This window comes from Argentina silus (assembly GCF_951799395.1).
Source record: "Argentina silus genome assembly, chromosome: 7".
Classification (NCBI taxonomy): domain Eukaryota; kingdom Metazoa; phylum Chordata; class Actinopteri; order Argentiniformes; family Argentinidae; genus Argentina; species Argentina silus.
The window spans coordinates 10,198,427-10,213,934 of record NC_139661.1 but is presented as its reverse complement, the minus strand read 5'-3'; the positions used below and the strand labels follow the sequence as shown (position 1 = coordinate 10,213,934).

At 41.9% G+C, this 15,508-nt stretch overlaps 1 protein-coding gene across 2 annotated transcripts in view; it reads right to left on the bottom strand.

The window, feature by feature from the left end:
* Positions 1–15,508, bottom strand: part of pebp4 (phosphatidylethanolamine binding protein 4) — a 46,245-nt gene that overhangs the window by 4,196 nt on the left and 26,541 nt on the right. For both annotated transcript variants that reach the window (XM_083672904.1, XM_083672905.1), the window contains 2 exons: positions 2,732–2,777; positions 2,503–2,619 (listed from right to left, as the gene is read on the bottom strand). In XM_083672904.1, coding sequence (XP_083529030.1) covers positions 2,503–2,619; positions 2,732–2,777 — 163 coding nt within the window. The remainder of the gene's footprint in view (positions 1–2,502; positions 2,620–2,731; positions 2,778–15,508) is intronic.

The following is a 15,508-nucleotide window of genomic DNA, read 5'->3' as shown; positions in this document are numbered from 1 at the left end:
ATATAAAAAACTCAAACTCTGAAAAGAATTGCATTGTTCCTATGGCAAATCTCAGTGGAAGTGGAAAGAGCTGTGTGAAGTGAAATCCCAATGAATAACCCCTCTCACATCCTCTACAGCATTGTTACAGTATCACCTCTGAGCTGACAGACTGGCTCAGTGGCATTGAACAGTAGCATGCCCAGGCTTTGCCAACTGGCGGAAAAGTGACACCAGGCCCTGTGTGCCCACGCCTGCCCTCGCCCCCGGCTTGTGAAACCCCTGGCACGGGGGGCACATTCAGACAGGGGCAGCCATCCTGCGCCAGAGAGATGGGGATTCCCCACTATCATGCCCCTGTGCCCAGTGCCAAGAGCAGAGCCCCCCTTCAGCCACTTGTGTAACAACCAGCTGTCTCCATCCATCCACTGACCCACATTTCATAACCTACACACAGGAGCCACAACAGACCCCTGCAGTCCATTACAACAGCTCTGCTGCACCTTTCCCTGCACTGTTCCTGTACTTAAGTGATGGTCAAAAGATGAAAAGAAAACGACAAGAGATTTGAGCTGAAATTGAGTCAAGGATTGAGCCACTGGAAGTAGAAAATGATCATTAGGAGTCTCCCACCCACGTCTGAATGCATTCTCTCTGCAAATCACATCAATTAATGTCATGGGCTATGAGAAATGCTCTCTGTGTCATACCACATGGAGAGAGGACAGACGCTAATCAGGGAACATACTTACCGGGGGAGGTGGGGAGACATGGGATTCCCCCTGCGTCTCTTGTCTACGATATCATCCTCATGGCCATGCTAATACCATGCTAATAGGTGCACTAGCAGTTAGACAGATATCTACCAGATCTAGAATGTGGCCCATCATTACTCTTGGAAGTTCAATGCACAACCCTTTATGATACAGTGATATTAGAAGATGAGCTGTTTGACCGCTCAACTATGATAAGGCGTTCACACATCACCTGTGTATTTTGTGCAATACTTCATTGTCCTCTCCACAGCATCAGTAGTTAGCTACCATATTGTTTCTCTGTGCTGGCCATCAAATTACATATTTGATTATCACAGTGGAGCATTAATTTCTTAATTTAATTTCCTTAGGAGGGAGAACAGAGTATTGCAGGGAGGAAGTGTTTCAGAGGGAATCAGAATCACATGAGGGAATAATGATGGGTGTATCCAGTCTTATCACAGAACTGGATTACTGATTACTGTGTGTACATTGGAGATGGCAGCTAGATGTCTAGTATGAAATACCCTACCATGGTCTCTTCCATGCACTGGAATAAGTCAGAGATGTAAGTCCATCAGACATAAAACAATCCCCAAATAACGAAATGCAGGGAACATTCATAAAATATTCTAAATAGTACACTATTATTCATACCATCACCATTTCTTTGTCTAAACTACTTTTGACATTTTCAACTCAACCTCCCCAAATGCAAGTTTAATAAATAAAAACACTCAAAAGTGCATACATTTTGACATTTCTTCCAGTGGTTCAACATCAAACAGACTTCACTCTAATGTGCTAGGATTGTTTGCTGACAAAGCTGTCAAGACTTCAAACACAGCAGAGACTGGCATCTCAGCTCATTCAGGGCTGCGGTCCTTGAAGTCTCAAACCACCCTGATCTCTCCTCAAATCACTCACTGTGCCCCTGAGTAGAGCAGACAGACCCACACGCCCCCTGTGAGGTGTATCCAAGTGCAGTCACTTACTCTGAAAGCTTTCTTAGCAAAACAAAAAAGCTATACAAATAACAAAGCTCCTCTGCAAAATCTCAAGGCCTTTAATGAAAGGAAATGAATTAGGCCTACCTCCAAAAGATAGGCCTTCATTTTTCATATAGAAATGCATGGTGCACTGGATGTGAAACTAGCATTACATGTATTATTGAGTAAAAAATACAATGATTAGTATTACTGACATTACAGAATGGTTATTTTCAAGGGGAGCTGGTGAGAGAGGTTGTAAAGAGGTGATCAGGCAGAGGTACATGCACGTGTGTGCGTGGGATCTCACAGCACTTGACCTGACCTGCGCTGCACCACACTGATTCACTAACCTCATTAGTATTTTCCTTATTAAGTTCAAGCACTTTGAGAAAATAGTCTTCGGAAATGGATTCACAATACTTTGATTAAACGCTCACAATTATTTGCGGATAGTGTTATTATACCCTATACAGCAGACAAGAGTCAAGGAGCAGAGGATCATGATGTAAAACATGTAGCCTAGGAGGAAAAGTCACTGTTGTTTTGATTAAAGACAATGGCTGCATTTTTGGGCTCAGGTGTACAGTCATACTTGAGGTTACTTGTATCAAGTGTAAAAAGAAACCAAAAGAAAAGTGTACAGAGAGAGCATAACAGGATCTGCAATAGCAGTATTATACAAATGATGCTGGTAGATTGGGCAATGGTGTTCTCAGTAGTATAGTATAGATACATAGGCAGCAACAATATGAGGTGTGTGTGAATGGAGCATTTACCCAGGGAGGACTTCTCCCCTTTGGTGAGTGTGAGGGTTTTGTCTGGCGGCTGCTCAAACAACATGAACTGGTAGCGATGTAGACCGGAGTTTTGTGGGGGGGTTGGGCGGGAATATTCTGAAGGAGGAATGAAATATTCAGTTTTGATTAAAGTGAAAACACAAGACACAATAATACAGTAGCAGCAGTGACTCTTCAAGTCCATCAAAATTTACATAACAATTCTTACCAGTCAGGGTTGTGCCTTTAATGTCCGCTCTCCTCAGGCTACTGCCCTGTAGGTTCAGAAAAAGATAGGTGCAGTTTCTCAGGGGTGGGAGTACGATGCATTACAGTATACAGTATAGTATATATGTTATACAGGGGTTTTCTTTTCTTGACGCTATTAAAACACCAAGGCCAAGGGAGTGATTATGTGAAGCCCATCATTTATCATCAGGGGGTTGAAACCCCTGGCTTAAAGGAAGCTGGACTTAAGACTCAACTGTTCACCAGGCTCCAATCTTTAGTAGATCTTGGATTAAAAGTGTCAATGCTCACTACGTTTGGGATCTACAATATTTAATATCTGGAGACAAAGACAATTCCCAGGCAAATTAAGTCTGTGATTGGATTTCAGGATAGCAAATTCCCATATTATTAATTGTATATTAACTTCCAGTTGCCTAGAAACAGGGGATCATGCAGACTGAAATGAACTGAGCATATTTTTTTTCATAAGAATGTCCTTGTGTATATTTATCATGTTAAACTCCCATAGAACCACACGGTCAGGCACTTCACTGCAAATAGCATTGGATAATGTTTGCTTAATAGACCTGATAGCTTACTTGTGTAGGCTGCATGCTCGTGTGGGAGGAAAATGCCTAAATATGTTGTTTGTGAAAGTGCCCAAAACCCACTTGAGGTGAGCGTGGAAGTCCCCACCATAGCCTTAAAATCTGGTCTCAGCACTCTCTCCTTCTCTGTCAGATCTTTACCACACTCAGGCTCCCCCCACAGGGAACCAAAGGTATCGTCTTAAAAGACTGTACACTGCACCCACACAGTGAGTGGACACAACATTGAATGGATAAGCATGTGTGTATTGAGCAATGCTTTTCCATAAATACACTGTGTACTTCTCTTTTGATCCTTTCCCTTGATTTCCAATGCAAATGGTAATTGTAAGAATGCAAGCAGCAATGACCACTGGAACAGGCTTCAAAGAATATCCACATACTGTAGGTCTTTTGTGTTCATGCATTGTATATATATCTCTGACTATAAAACTCCCCAAGTCAGAAAAGAATTAATCTGTTGATACTTCTAAAGCCAGTCCTTATTTTACCATTCGATCTGATTCCTAATATACTGTATATATACAGTATACATATATTTAATCTATTTAGATATCTTCTTTTATGTATTTAGATATCATTTTTAATGTCTGTCTTTTCCATCATCAGGGTATTTGTCAGTTGATGCAGTAACGTAGCTGCCAGAACCCAGGACATAGCCACCCTGCTCCACCACACACTGCTTGCATGCTTCACTGACTATAGGACCCAACAGGACAATCAGGAGAGGGCTCTGCCACCAGACTCTGAACCAGGGCACCCCTAATTGCAGATCACTAGCCTGTGAAATACTGGGTGGGAGGACCAATGAATTTGACCTTGGCTCAGTGGCTGTGCCATCTTAATAGTGGCCATGTATACATATAATTATGGGCTCATACACGGTAGAAACATGTAGAATTAAATGAGCACTAATGATTGCTTGGTCTCAGTAGATCTATGTGGATGTAGATCATCAGCTGCTTAATCTACAGTAAAACATATCATGTTCTAATTTCCTGCTTAGCGAGTGAATGAACATTACTGTAGGCCTACTGTATGGGCCTACTTTGATAATTTCAACAAAGCATACTCTATGCAGCGCTGTCTGTGTGATTTGATGTCTTTGTCACAGCCATGAGTGAACATGCCATTTTCATCTCTTTCCCTTTTGTGAAGAATGATTACAGCAACAGGTATTGTGTCGCTTAACTAATCTATTCATTGTGTGTACAATTTTGTTGAGATTGTTATGACATGTAATATAACATTTGTAATCTCACCAAATATTTCTACAATATTGGCACATTTCCTGTCAATCGTATTTTGTTGTTATGCTTTTAAAAAGCTGACATAATCACTGAGAAGGGGCAGTGCCACAGAAAAGATACTGCTTCTGTTGCTGTTGATAAGTTTCAAATGTGAGTACTTGTAGCTTCATCCACTGATCAACAAGGAAAGCTTTATTTAGAATAGCCAAAGAGTTCCAAACCCTGCTGGATCCAAACCCATTGCCATAGCAACAAGTAGTCAACATTTGAGCGGGCAACTCACAGTTTCCCACTTCGTCTTCATGCCCTGTTCTTATTCACTCTCCATGGAGATCACAGCCCTTTACATTCACTTTATCATAGGGAGCATGACAGAGATGGCATTTAAAGCTGATGATATATGAGACAGGTGTCGTAAGAAAGTCAAATACAATCTTTGTCTTTGATCAACAGTTTGACCATGATCAACCATGTATATATGTAGGAAGAAGTGATTGTCATCACTTTCATCACTAATATTTAGTGGTATTCAGCGTCATTCACTAGGGTTAGACTATCCATAACTTTGAAAACCAGAGTGTAGAGAGTTGAAACAGCACAGTGGTGAGGTCATGCTCAGAGATCCCCGGGGGGACTAGATCACACCTAACTACATGACATTCTCACATGGTGGATGGGCCTCCCTGTGGGGACACGCTGCGGGGGCGTGGCACAGAATGTGAAAAGGCTTGGTCACTGATTGACTGACAAGAACACACTGTGTTAATTATTTTCATGTCAAGAAGAAGAGTGGGTAGCACTACTGAGAGATGTAAGAGCGAAAATTGATTTCTTTAGCTATAATAGAAATAATGGATTACACGTTTTGCACGTTTCACAAGAGTCTCAAAGCACTTTAGATTGTAGGGAATAGCTCATCTTATCTGCAACATTTAGAAACTTCTTCAATGTCATCGTTTGTATCTGTATCATTTCAGCCAAAGGCATGGGCGAGATTTATTGTGTAATTTAAATGTTGTACTGTAAATGTCTAATGTTGATATAGTAAATTCATTACAGTGTTGCAATGGGGATTCAAATGGTTCATACAGCATTGATGGGGCTAATCTTTGATCAACGGGGAGAAATGATGCGCATCTATAGTATTTTGGGCATTAGGTGGGAAATGCAGACAAGTAGAGGATTCATTAAATACTCAAATAACACTGTGGGAGGGGATCCTATATTTAATAAGTTTGGCATTCTCTTGTGTATAGTCTGAGGTAGACACAAAAACAGCATTATCACCTTCATAAGAGAAAAACACTCTGCTGCTTTGCCAAGTTCATACAGAGCACCAGTATCAAAATTAGATGAGGTGTTAAAGTTGGTTGGATGCAAAATCATCCGCACTGCGGAAAATTGTATATGCATATTTGCCAACGAACAACGGCACATTGTTTTGTGTTGGATCAAGAGTGTCCTCAGAACACGTGATTGTGTATCTACTGAGTCCGATCACTTCATTCTACAGCAGTCATACTGTAGCTTCTAGAAAGTTCTTGACAGCTTGATTGTTCCCGAAACATAATACAAGAAGGTGCTAGATTGCATGCATGCAGAATGGCTCTTTTAAAATGTAGAACCAGTCTATAACCCAGGTACTGAGTTATAGTACGGAGTTGGTCTGTGAGCTGGCCCTGTACTTATAAATGTGGAGTGAGTGTATGGAGAGGAATCCTCTGACAAGACTCATCAGGTGGGAGGCTGGGTGGGTGGAAGATGGAGGAGGTGGAGGAGGGGGTGGTTTATCAGGAATACCCGCTTGCCCAACTACCCCTCTCGTTGTCTGTGTGGGTGAGTGCTTCCCTTTGTCAGCAAGAGTTACTCATGCACCACCCCCTTCCGTGCATCCACCACTTCCCTCCCACTCGCTCGCGCACCCTGCAAACCCACACCTACGACAATCAGCACCCACGTCCTTCTAATGCAGTTATGAGGGCATCATTCTCCCTTTTACTTGCAGTCAGGCTAACAGACGGGGAGAGAGAGCATGACAGATGGTGTTCACAGCTCTATTTCTGAGGCTGGACTTGTACTGCCACCGCCACCCCTCCCCCTACCCTACTCAAGCCAAGCCCATGACTGCCTCCTCATCTTCTCCTCTCTACCCAGCCCATTCATCACAGGGTTATTGTGAATTAGCATTCAGTGTCTCATTGGGAAGCTCCCAGTTTGTAGATTAAATACTTGTTCCAAAGTAGCAAGTGAAATGTTTAAAAACAATAATTACATAATTGTAAAAGTGACTTGTAACTGAATACGAAACGAACAGACATAAAAACATAATTTAGAATGCAGCATTTTATTAAAGACGGAGAAATATAAAGACAAATCACTTATGTAAAAGTATAATATTTATTCAGTTTGTCTCTTTGCTCATACAGTACTACAAGAACCAGAGAATCAATTTGGGGATTTGAATGTTAATTTATTTTGTTATACTGATGTGTATTGTGTTACAACGCAAAAGCGTTTTGAAGGAATGAAACAGCAAGAGAGAATGAACAACTGTAGAATAATACATTTTCAAGGTTATTTTGTTACACACAGTAATACACTCCGTATATTCATACGGATGCCTAATGAAGTTGAGTCAGAGATGGCACAGTAGCCAGTGGTAATAATGATCAGCAGAGCATGGATAGTGGAATGGCTCCAGCAGGACAGAGGTGAGAGACAGTGGGGGAGTCGCTCTAGATCTGCTCCAATGCATCATCAGTTCAACAAATTAACTCACTTATTAACAAGTCCTCCACTGGACTAATGGCTTTGGTAAAGAAACTCATTTGGCCTAGGTAATGAACTCAGTTAAGAAGAACATAAACAGTCCAGTTATTAAGTGAACTCCACCACTTCTGACACTACCTGACACACTTTAATGTACCAGACCACACACAACCTCTGAATATTCTCATTAGCAGTACCACTCTATTACTCAAACCACTGATTTAAGAAACTGCCACCCTAACTCATTATTACCTTCATCCATTCAATCTAAACTGCATACATTAGCTGCATAAATAGGACTAGTGGACTGAGCAGGACTGTCAATGACCTTACACACACCTTACTCCTAGCAGATTGGGCCCAGGGGTGTGCAGATTCATGTGAGCTAATTCACTCTCACTTCTATGTCTTCCTCTAAGGCTCTTACAGTGGCGGTCTCCTGCTTGTAGAGATGAGTCTGTACTGCAGTGTTGATGAGGGAAGCCCCCAGCCTGAGTTCCCAAGGTAACAGTCAGTTAGACTGGGGGCTGGCTGACTCATTTGGAGGGAATCCTGGAACATGGCTGCCCACTCGCCCCACCCCCGGCTTCATCAGCACAACTAGCAAACAAGGAGCTGACATGTCCCCACACAGGGCTTCCCACTGACGGGGGTGGCGGCGGAAAATCCCAGCCTGTGCTTTCAGTACCGGGAGCACGCGCAGGGCATCACTGCTCCATGGTTACCGCCTGCACCGCACACTGTTGCAAACTACAGCTGAGTCTCTAGCCTTTCACTGAACAGTTCTCACACACCTGATGAACATGACACAGCTACTGACAGCATAACAGTTCAGTCTGGCGATGTTTTAGATCACAGTAGGCCTTCCTGTATCGCATGGAACTTGGAGGTGAGAGAGGAGGTGGGAAGGGAAGGAGGTGCAGTGGATATAGAGGAAGGGTGAAGGAGGAGGACAAAGCTCATCTGAGAACCCACTGTGTCCACTTAAATTCATGATACAAGTTTCATGAGGAAAAAAAAATGGATTACCAAGACAGTACTTTCAGAAACCTGTAAAGAGGCCTGAAAGAGGAGGAGGAGGAGGAAGAGGAGAATGAGGAGGAGGAGGAAGGAGAAGAATAGGAGGAGTAGGTGGACAAGGAAGAGAATGAACTTCACCTGTGGACTGAGTCCATACAATTAATTTAATAATGAGGCCATTAAAAGGGATCAACAGGCGTGTAATTGAACACTTAATTAGTTCAAGGTCAATCAGTGCCTGTAGGAGTTTGGAGGGGTGTGGGGGACACATTGGGACCCAATATGATAAGGGATTGGGGTGACTCTAGTGAACAACCTCTTGATTAGAACAAGGTTATTAGGTAATTTCATTATGGGTTTCATAGCAATGCACTAATGCAAAAATCTCTCTACCATAGAGAAGATACGTTGATAAAACATGATGACTGTAAAATAATGATCTGTTAAATTTTGTTATTTTATGACAGAACATATTGCCATAACCATAGACTGAATCTAACTAACACAGTGGTAATAGTTGATATTTTGAAATTTCCTTTACTGTTTTTACAAGTGTTTTTTTCTAAACAAATCCATTCAACAGTCCGTTCCACAACCTGTGTCAATGCTCCATTTAGGGCTGTGGGCAAAACCTGCAATCGACTTGGCAGTAAAAAAATAATGCAGCAAAATGAAATAATCAGAAATAAACAAAAATCCCCAAATCTAGACCTACAAACATTGCATGTGGATAACCAGTGGTATTCAATCCAATCAATCCAAAAGATGGCATTTGTGTCGGTTCATCTCCCATGGTTGTATCTGTTGACAGCTCTCTGTGAGCCTCATTCAGTGTCTTTAGTCATTATCAGCTGAGAGCAGGTACAAAGGCATTTAAGAGGCCGCATTACTGTTTTGAATCACTGGATGTTTAATTCTTCTATTATAATTGAGGTAGGAACAGAACAGAGGTTATGGTAACTGCTGGAAACCTGTCCCACTTCACAAAAAGGTTAATGAACCTCACAGTTCCTATGGGAGATGGAGTATGCTGTTAATTTGACAAACGTGGGAAATAAATGCTTTTATGCTTTTATTGACGGTGACCAAAAACGGCCTTTGCTGGAATGAAAGGTTTTAGTCTTTGGGGTGCTTTGCTATCTGAGGCAAAAATAATAATGTGGAATGCATTTGTTGGAAGAAACTAAGTACATAATTGTTTGAATAGCAATTATGAGCCTAAATGCGTCTTCATTAATTCCTACTTTTGTGGAACACATACAATGAACAATGTACAATAGGTTCCAACCACTATCACTGTTTTGAATACATTTCTGGTGGCGGCATTTCAACAGCATTGTCTAAAAGCATGCACATTTTCCAAATTCCATTTCATGCAGGGCTAGGTCTCATTATTCTAGTAGGGCAGCAAGGCTACACTCAGTGATTGAGACCAGTGGATACAACTGATGCTGGAGCAAACAGGAATAATTCCATCCAAGTTAAGAGATCTTGCAGAAGGGTGACAATGATATCTCCAATAAGGACAGGGGTTTTAGGCTCAGGTCCAGATAACCCGCTATGTATCCAGCATGCATGATTAAGAGATTAAATGGATTATCTCCCTACCATTCAAAGCATCTTATGGAGGCAGAGATCTCGTCTTGTTCTTTTTGGTACCTTTCTCTAAGGCAACATTGTTTTCAAGCAACGCTGTGTGCATTGTTTCCTATGCTTATACACACTCCCCTAGCTTTGCCAGAGGAACACACAAGATTCAGTGCTCCACAATCCCTCTTAACCTTTGACCCCTGGTTATTGTTACCTGTGAGCAGCACAGTGGCAAACATGTTGTACTCTTACTGCAGAGCCCTGCGAGCTGTTTGTGTTCTGCAAGTATGGAGGGTAGGGGAGGAGGGAGGGAAGAGAGGGAGCTATTTAATCCCCCCCAAAGGAACTCCCCTCTCAACCCATATCGTGAACTCGCAGGCAAATCGTGTTGCTGCAAGGCACACCACACACACACTGCTGTCTTTTTAATTTCATCAGCTGAAAGAAATCTATACAGTGCTTTGGAATCTCACCGAGCTGCAAAGAGAAGTGAACTGAAGCACCCTGAAATGTAAACAGGTTCCTCACCAACTGTAGCATAAAAATACCACATTGTAACAAAGAAACCTCTTGGCTATGATAATGGTCAATAGCATAGATCGGAGGTCTTTGCAGACTTGACAGTTGCTACGCCTATAGCATATTGATAAAAACGTGTAGAAACCCAATGAAAAAATATGTGTTCTATTTAACACACATCATTACGTGCCCTTTTATTGATAACACAAAGGAAGTTTGTCTTGTGTCTCATCCTGGAGGATACCACTAAAACATGACTTCCTGACGTATTGAGACCGTTAAAACAGACAGCCCTGTGACTAAAGCCTATGGAGTCAGGGGACAGTTGGTTGGCTAGAGACAGGCTGGGGTTTCAGTGCTGCCAAGGCAATCTGCTGTGAGCAGATCCATGATCTGCTGATCTGTTGACTCACTGCTCACTGCCTGTAGCCAATTCTCCCGACCACTAATAAAGATACATTGCCGCCACTGCATTGCTATCACAGCTCTAAAAAAAAGTTTGCGATCTAATTATCTATGAGCCACTGACACATTTGTTTAAAACAGTTTATTCATTGGCATATACTTCCAGAATTATCGAACAAATAACAATGTAAGATATTGCCTGTAACTCTTAGTGAAACTCTTAGTGAAACCTCTATCAAGACTGTTTGCAACAAATATTAGTGTTGCTAATGTTGTTAGTGCTGCAAAGTAACAATAATCAACAAAATATACTGTTTATCTTTCTGACTTATCAAGGCTTACAAGAAAACTATGATTTGACATGTCATTTCAGTATTCATACTGTATAATCATCACCGTTGATAACATAATACTTACTGTATGTAAGAAATACAGTAATTGACATGGCTAAATTACTGTAGGTATTTTGTGAAGGTTCTGTTTTTTGTGTGCAGTGAACTGGAAAGCCTACACTTTAGAGAGTGCTATTTTAGGTGAGCATAATTGTTGGTGAGGTGTTTGTATCAGCATGCATCTCCCTCCTCCTCGCCTTACTCTGAGAGGAGTCACAGTGCTTCCCCTCAGAGAATGGGCTTTCCTCCATGGCCCCAGCCTCCCTTTAACTCCTCCATTCATTCACCCTCCCTCTATCCCTCCTCCGTTTTCCCTTCCACCACTTCCTCCATATATCTGTCAAGATTGACCAGCTTATACAAGAACAGGTAGGCAGACTTCATTGAGCCCCCACCTGTCCCCTAAAAACAGTGCTCACACACGGACGACTGCCAAAGATCCTGCTTTACTGACTAAGGGGGGATGACAAAGACGACAGCTTGTGTGGGGGAACATTGTCTGTAGCTGCGAGTAGAAATCTTTTCAGGAAAAACAGGATTTTATACACAATGGCCGTGGGTGTGAAGAAAGGGGGCACATATTAAAGGAAGCATCTTTATGTATGGAGCTACTGGTTTTTAAAAGGTATTTGCATGGAGACGGTCCAATCTGTTTTTCAACTGTCTACACTATGACAGACTGGATTAGATAGGGCTTTTAGAGCTGTCCTTGTTTTCTTGGAGAGTCACTGTAATATACTGTATATCCAGGACAATGTGCTGGGTGAAAATTTAGATAAAACACTGACATACTACTAAGCTTCACCATACGGGAACTGTTATGAAGATCATCTAAAATTCTGTTCTGTGACAGAGGCCAATCAGAGGGCCAGAGGCCAAAAATATCAAGGCACAAAAATAACTTTATCATACTGTATCACTTCACTCAGGGGGTCAGCAACGCCTAAAGATCACACTAATCTCCATAATGGATCAGAATTCCTACAGGTACTGTACTGTAGGTCCTTATCATCATTCATGACCACAACAACCTTGTAATAGGGACCCAAATCTGCTCTCATCCCTTCTACAGAGAAACCTCCTCAGTCACCTTGCCACGGCAACCAGAGCGGAATAGAGCAGGCGCTGCAGGGAGGCCAGTTGTTATAGCGATGGCGAGAGGCTGCGAAGGTTACCAACATGAGTATTGTGTGTGTGGACGGGGGATGGAGCTGACAAGGGAGAGGAGGATTCTTATGTAACTCCCCCTTTAGGTAGCAGAGAATGGCAACAGCGGCAACCCACACTGCAGCATAACCTGTTTGTTAGTAAGCTCACAACAAGGGCCAACTGCTCATAGGGGCCATAATATGATTATTGCCTCTTAAGGAGAGACCAAAGGGGCCTTTAAGCAGAAATGCACTACAGATGAACAACACATGCCACAGTCTGAGATGAACAGTTTGGTCCAGCAACAAACATGAACAAAATCGGATTTGTTTTAGGCACATATTTTTGGTACAATTAAGTAACTATAATCATAAATTCACCATCTTTTATTTCAAGAAAATCAGTATACTATACCAGTAAAGTAAAGTAAAGTAAAGGTCACTCAGCATTGACTGGGTTGTTTATTTTGCACAGCAAAATATTTTCATCAAAACATACGCACTTGCATGTTGTATAATACAACACATATGTAAGTATTTTGTGCTAAACAGATATGGACAGTGAATTAAATTGTATACTTTCCCAATGTTTGCGTTTTTTTAATCAACTTAATTTGAGTTTCTAAGATGAGCGAAAATATATTTTTTCTTTCAGTATTAATGTATTCCCAAAATCACAACCATAGAATTGTTATTTGCCCAGTTGTTTACCCATACACCTCTATCAAAAATGAACATACTGTATTCAGGATTTTTAGCCGTCCTTGGCTAGTGGTCAGGTGTTAATTTCATATCCTGCACACACACACACACACACACACACACACACACACACACACACACACACACACACACACACACACAATAATGATGATAATAGTGGGTGGGTGGAGGGAGTGGCTGGTGGGGTTTTATGAGGCTATTACTTCCTCAAGCTGAACTCTTTTTACCACTACCTCTGACATTTGTCTGGCCAGAATGAACAGCAGGAAGAGAACCCCCTCAACGTTAAGCACCTCCAGCTGGACTTGAATGTTAAGGGGCTATTGTTGACAAACACCAAGGGAAGTGTCAAATACTTCTAAATCAAAAAAAGCCCAAGAGCGATTTCTGTTTGTGTTTAATTCATCGTTTAAGCCATCGTTACAATGCTGGCTTTATACTCCGTGGTTGAGAATGCACAAAATAACCTATAATAACCTGATAATAGCGGCAACATTTATTCTTAGTTTTTAATTGCAAATTAAAATATACAGTACATTTCAAGTGTTTTAATTCCATGTGTTTGTGTACTGTATGTCGTCAAGGAAAGTTTCAGGGAGGTAGCAACATTGGCATAAACTTATGCTAGAAGTGATATTAAGTCGCTTCTTTTTATTACTTGGCACTGGCAGGTACGTTGACAAAAGTTCTCGAAACCATACACACACAAATCCGGGTATGTGCATGTTTAGCAACTTTAGAAAAAAAAGAAGAAAAAAGACATTAAAAGGGAATTTGTTCAATTCCTGTGCGCCCACCCCCTTGTCATAAGATATGGATGTCCCGTAAGGTTATTTGTGTTTGTTAGGAACTGAAGTGCTCTACTGGATTAAAAACATACTGCATATGTTTGAAAATCTGTTTCCCTGGGCGTATGAGTGGAGTGAGCGAGCGTGAAGCGGCAGCTTGCGTCTCCTCCAAGAAAGAGGGCAGACACTCTCATCATTAGCTGGGCTGCAATGTGCTCCTCTACCTGCTCCAATCTGCACAACCAGGCTCTACACTGACGCCAGACAGATGTTCCCAGCACGAGGTGCAAAGTACCGAGAGGGAGAACGGCAACGAGCAACAGAGAGGCAGGAGAATGGAAATATTCAGCAGAGTACACAATAAGAGTTTAATTATGAATAATACCAATGCTTCTTTGTTCTCACACTGGAGCTAACTAAGGTTTGTCTGGCCTTTGGGAAATAGTTTTTGGCATCCATACGGGGGCAGCTGTCTATCAAATCAAATGCAATAATAGAAGTCAATACAGCACTTTACTTAAACAACAAAACAAATTTCAAATAGTAATGTGGCACTGACAAAGTATTTTGCTATTACACTAACTACTCCGTTTAGTGGAGGGCCTCAAATAACTTTCATAGAAACCTAAACACTACAAACTCTTAGAGTGTGTTGCTTGCATCCATGACTTTAGCTGGAAACGATTAAGAGACAGAAATGCCTCCTTGACAACCACGGCACAGTATAAGAGCAGTACATTGTGGTTCTTGACATGCTGACTTCTTGAAAAGCACAGTCCTTTGGGGAAATATGTATCTGCAGTCAAAGGACATCTTGAGGCATGGAGCAGAGAATTCCTATAGGCACCAGCAGCACACACAAACACAATAGCAGCTGGTCTGTTACAATCACAATACCTCACTGTTTGTTTTCGCATGTCCTAGAGCATGAGCCCGGCCTCCCTCTGGGAGCTGCTGTAGAATGGAATGATTCTGAGCCATGCACTGTATACAGTACATCCCTAATGTACCATAGTAATTATAATATCTGGCTGTGGTCAGAGCTGTCCACCTGCCCTTCCCTGACCCACAGACAGGAAGGACACAATCATGCATGCGTCCACAGGCGATCGTAGAGTCAGTATGTGAGGGAGGGGCAGTCTGTATGGACTGTATTGGGAAACAACAAGGCCAAGGCCAGGGCTTAAACAGTTTCAGATAGGTCAGTTTATCAGTCTGCCACACATGTTCTTTACCCCTGTTTGTCTCAGTCATGCCAGAGAGGTCTTATGTCTAAGGCTTTGGGTTCCCCCATGCTGTATGACATTGACTGTGTGCACGGAGGTGGTGACATCAGTGCATTGGTTTGGTTCTGCTTATGAACTGCGTACTAGCTCCATCTTACACTAATACAGACCTCTAAATACCAATGGGCCTTCCTTTCATTACTATACAACAGTTATACATTGGTACTGATAACACAATATCAGCGACCCATAAATGCAATAGCAGAAAAACAAGGATAACGTATCTGTAATAACCCATGTGCAGAGCAAACTGTTGCTATAGAGGATGTGTGTTAAC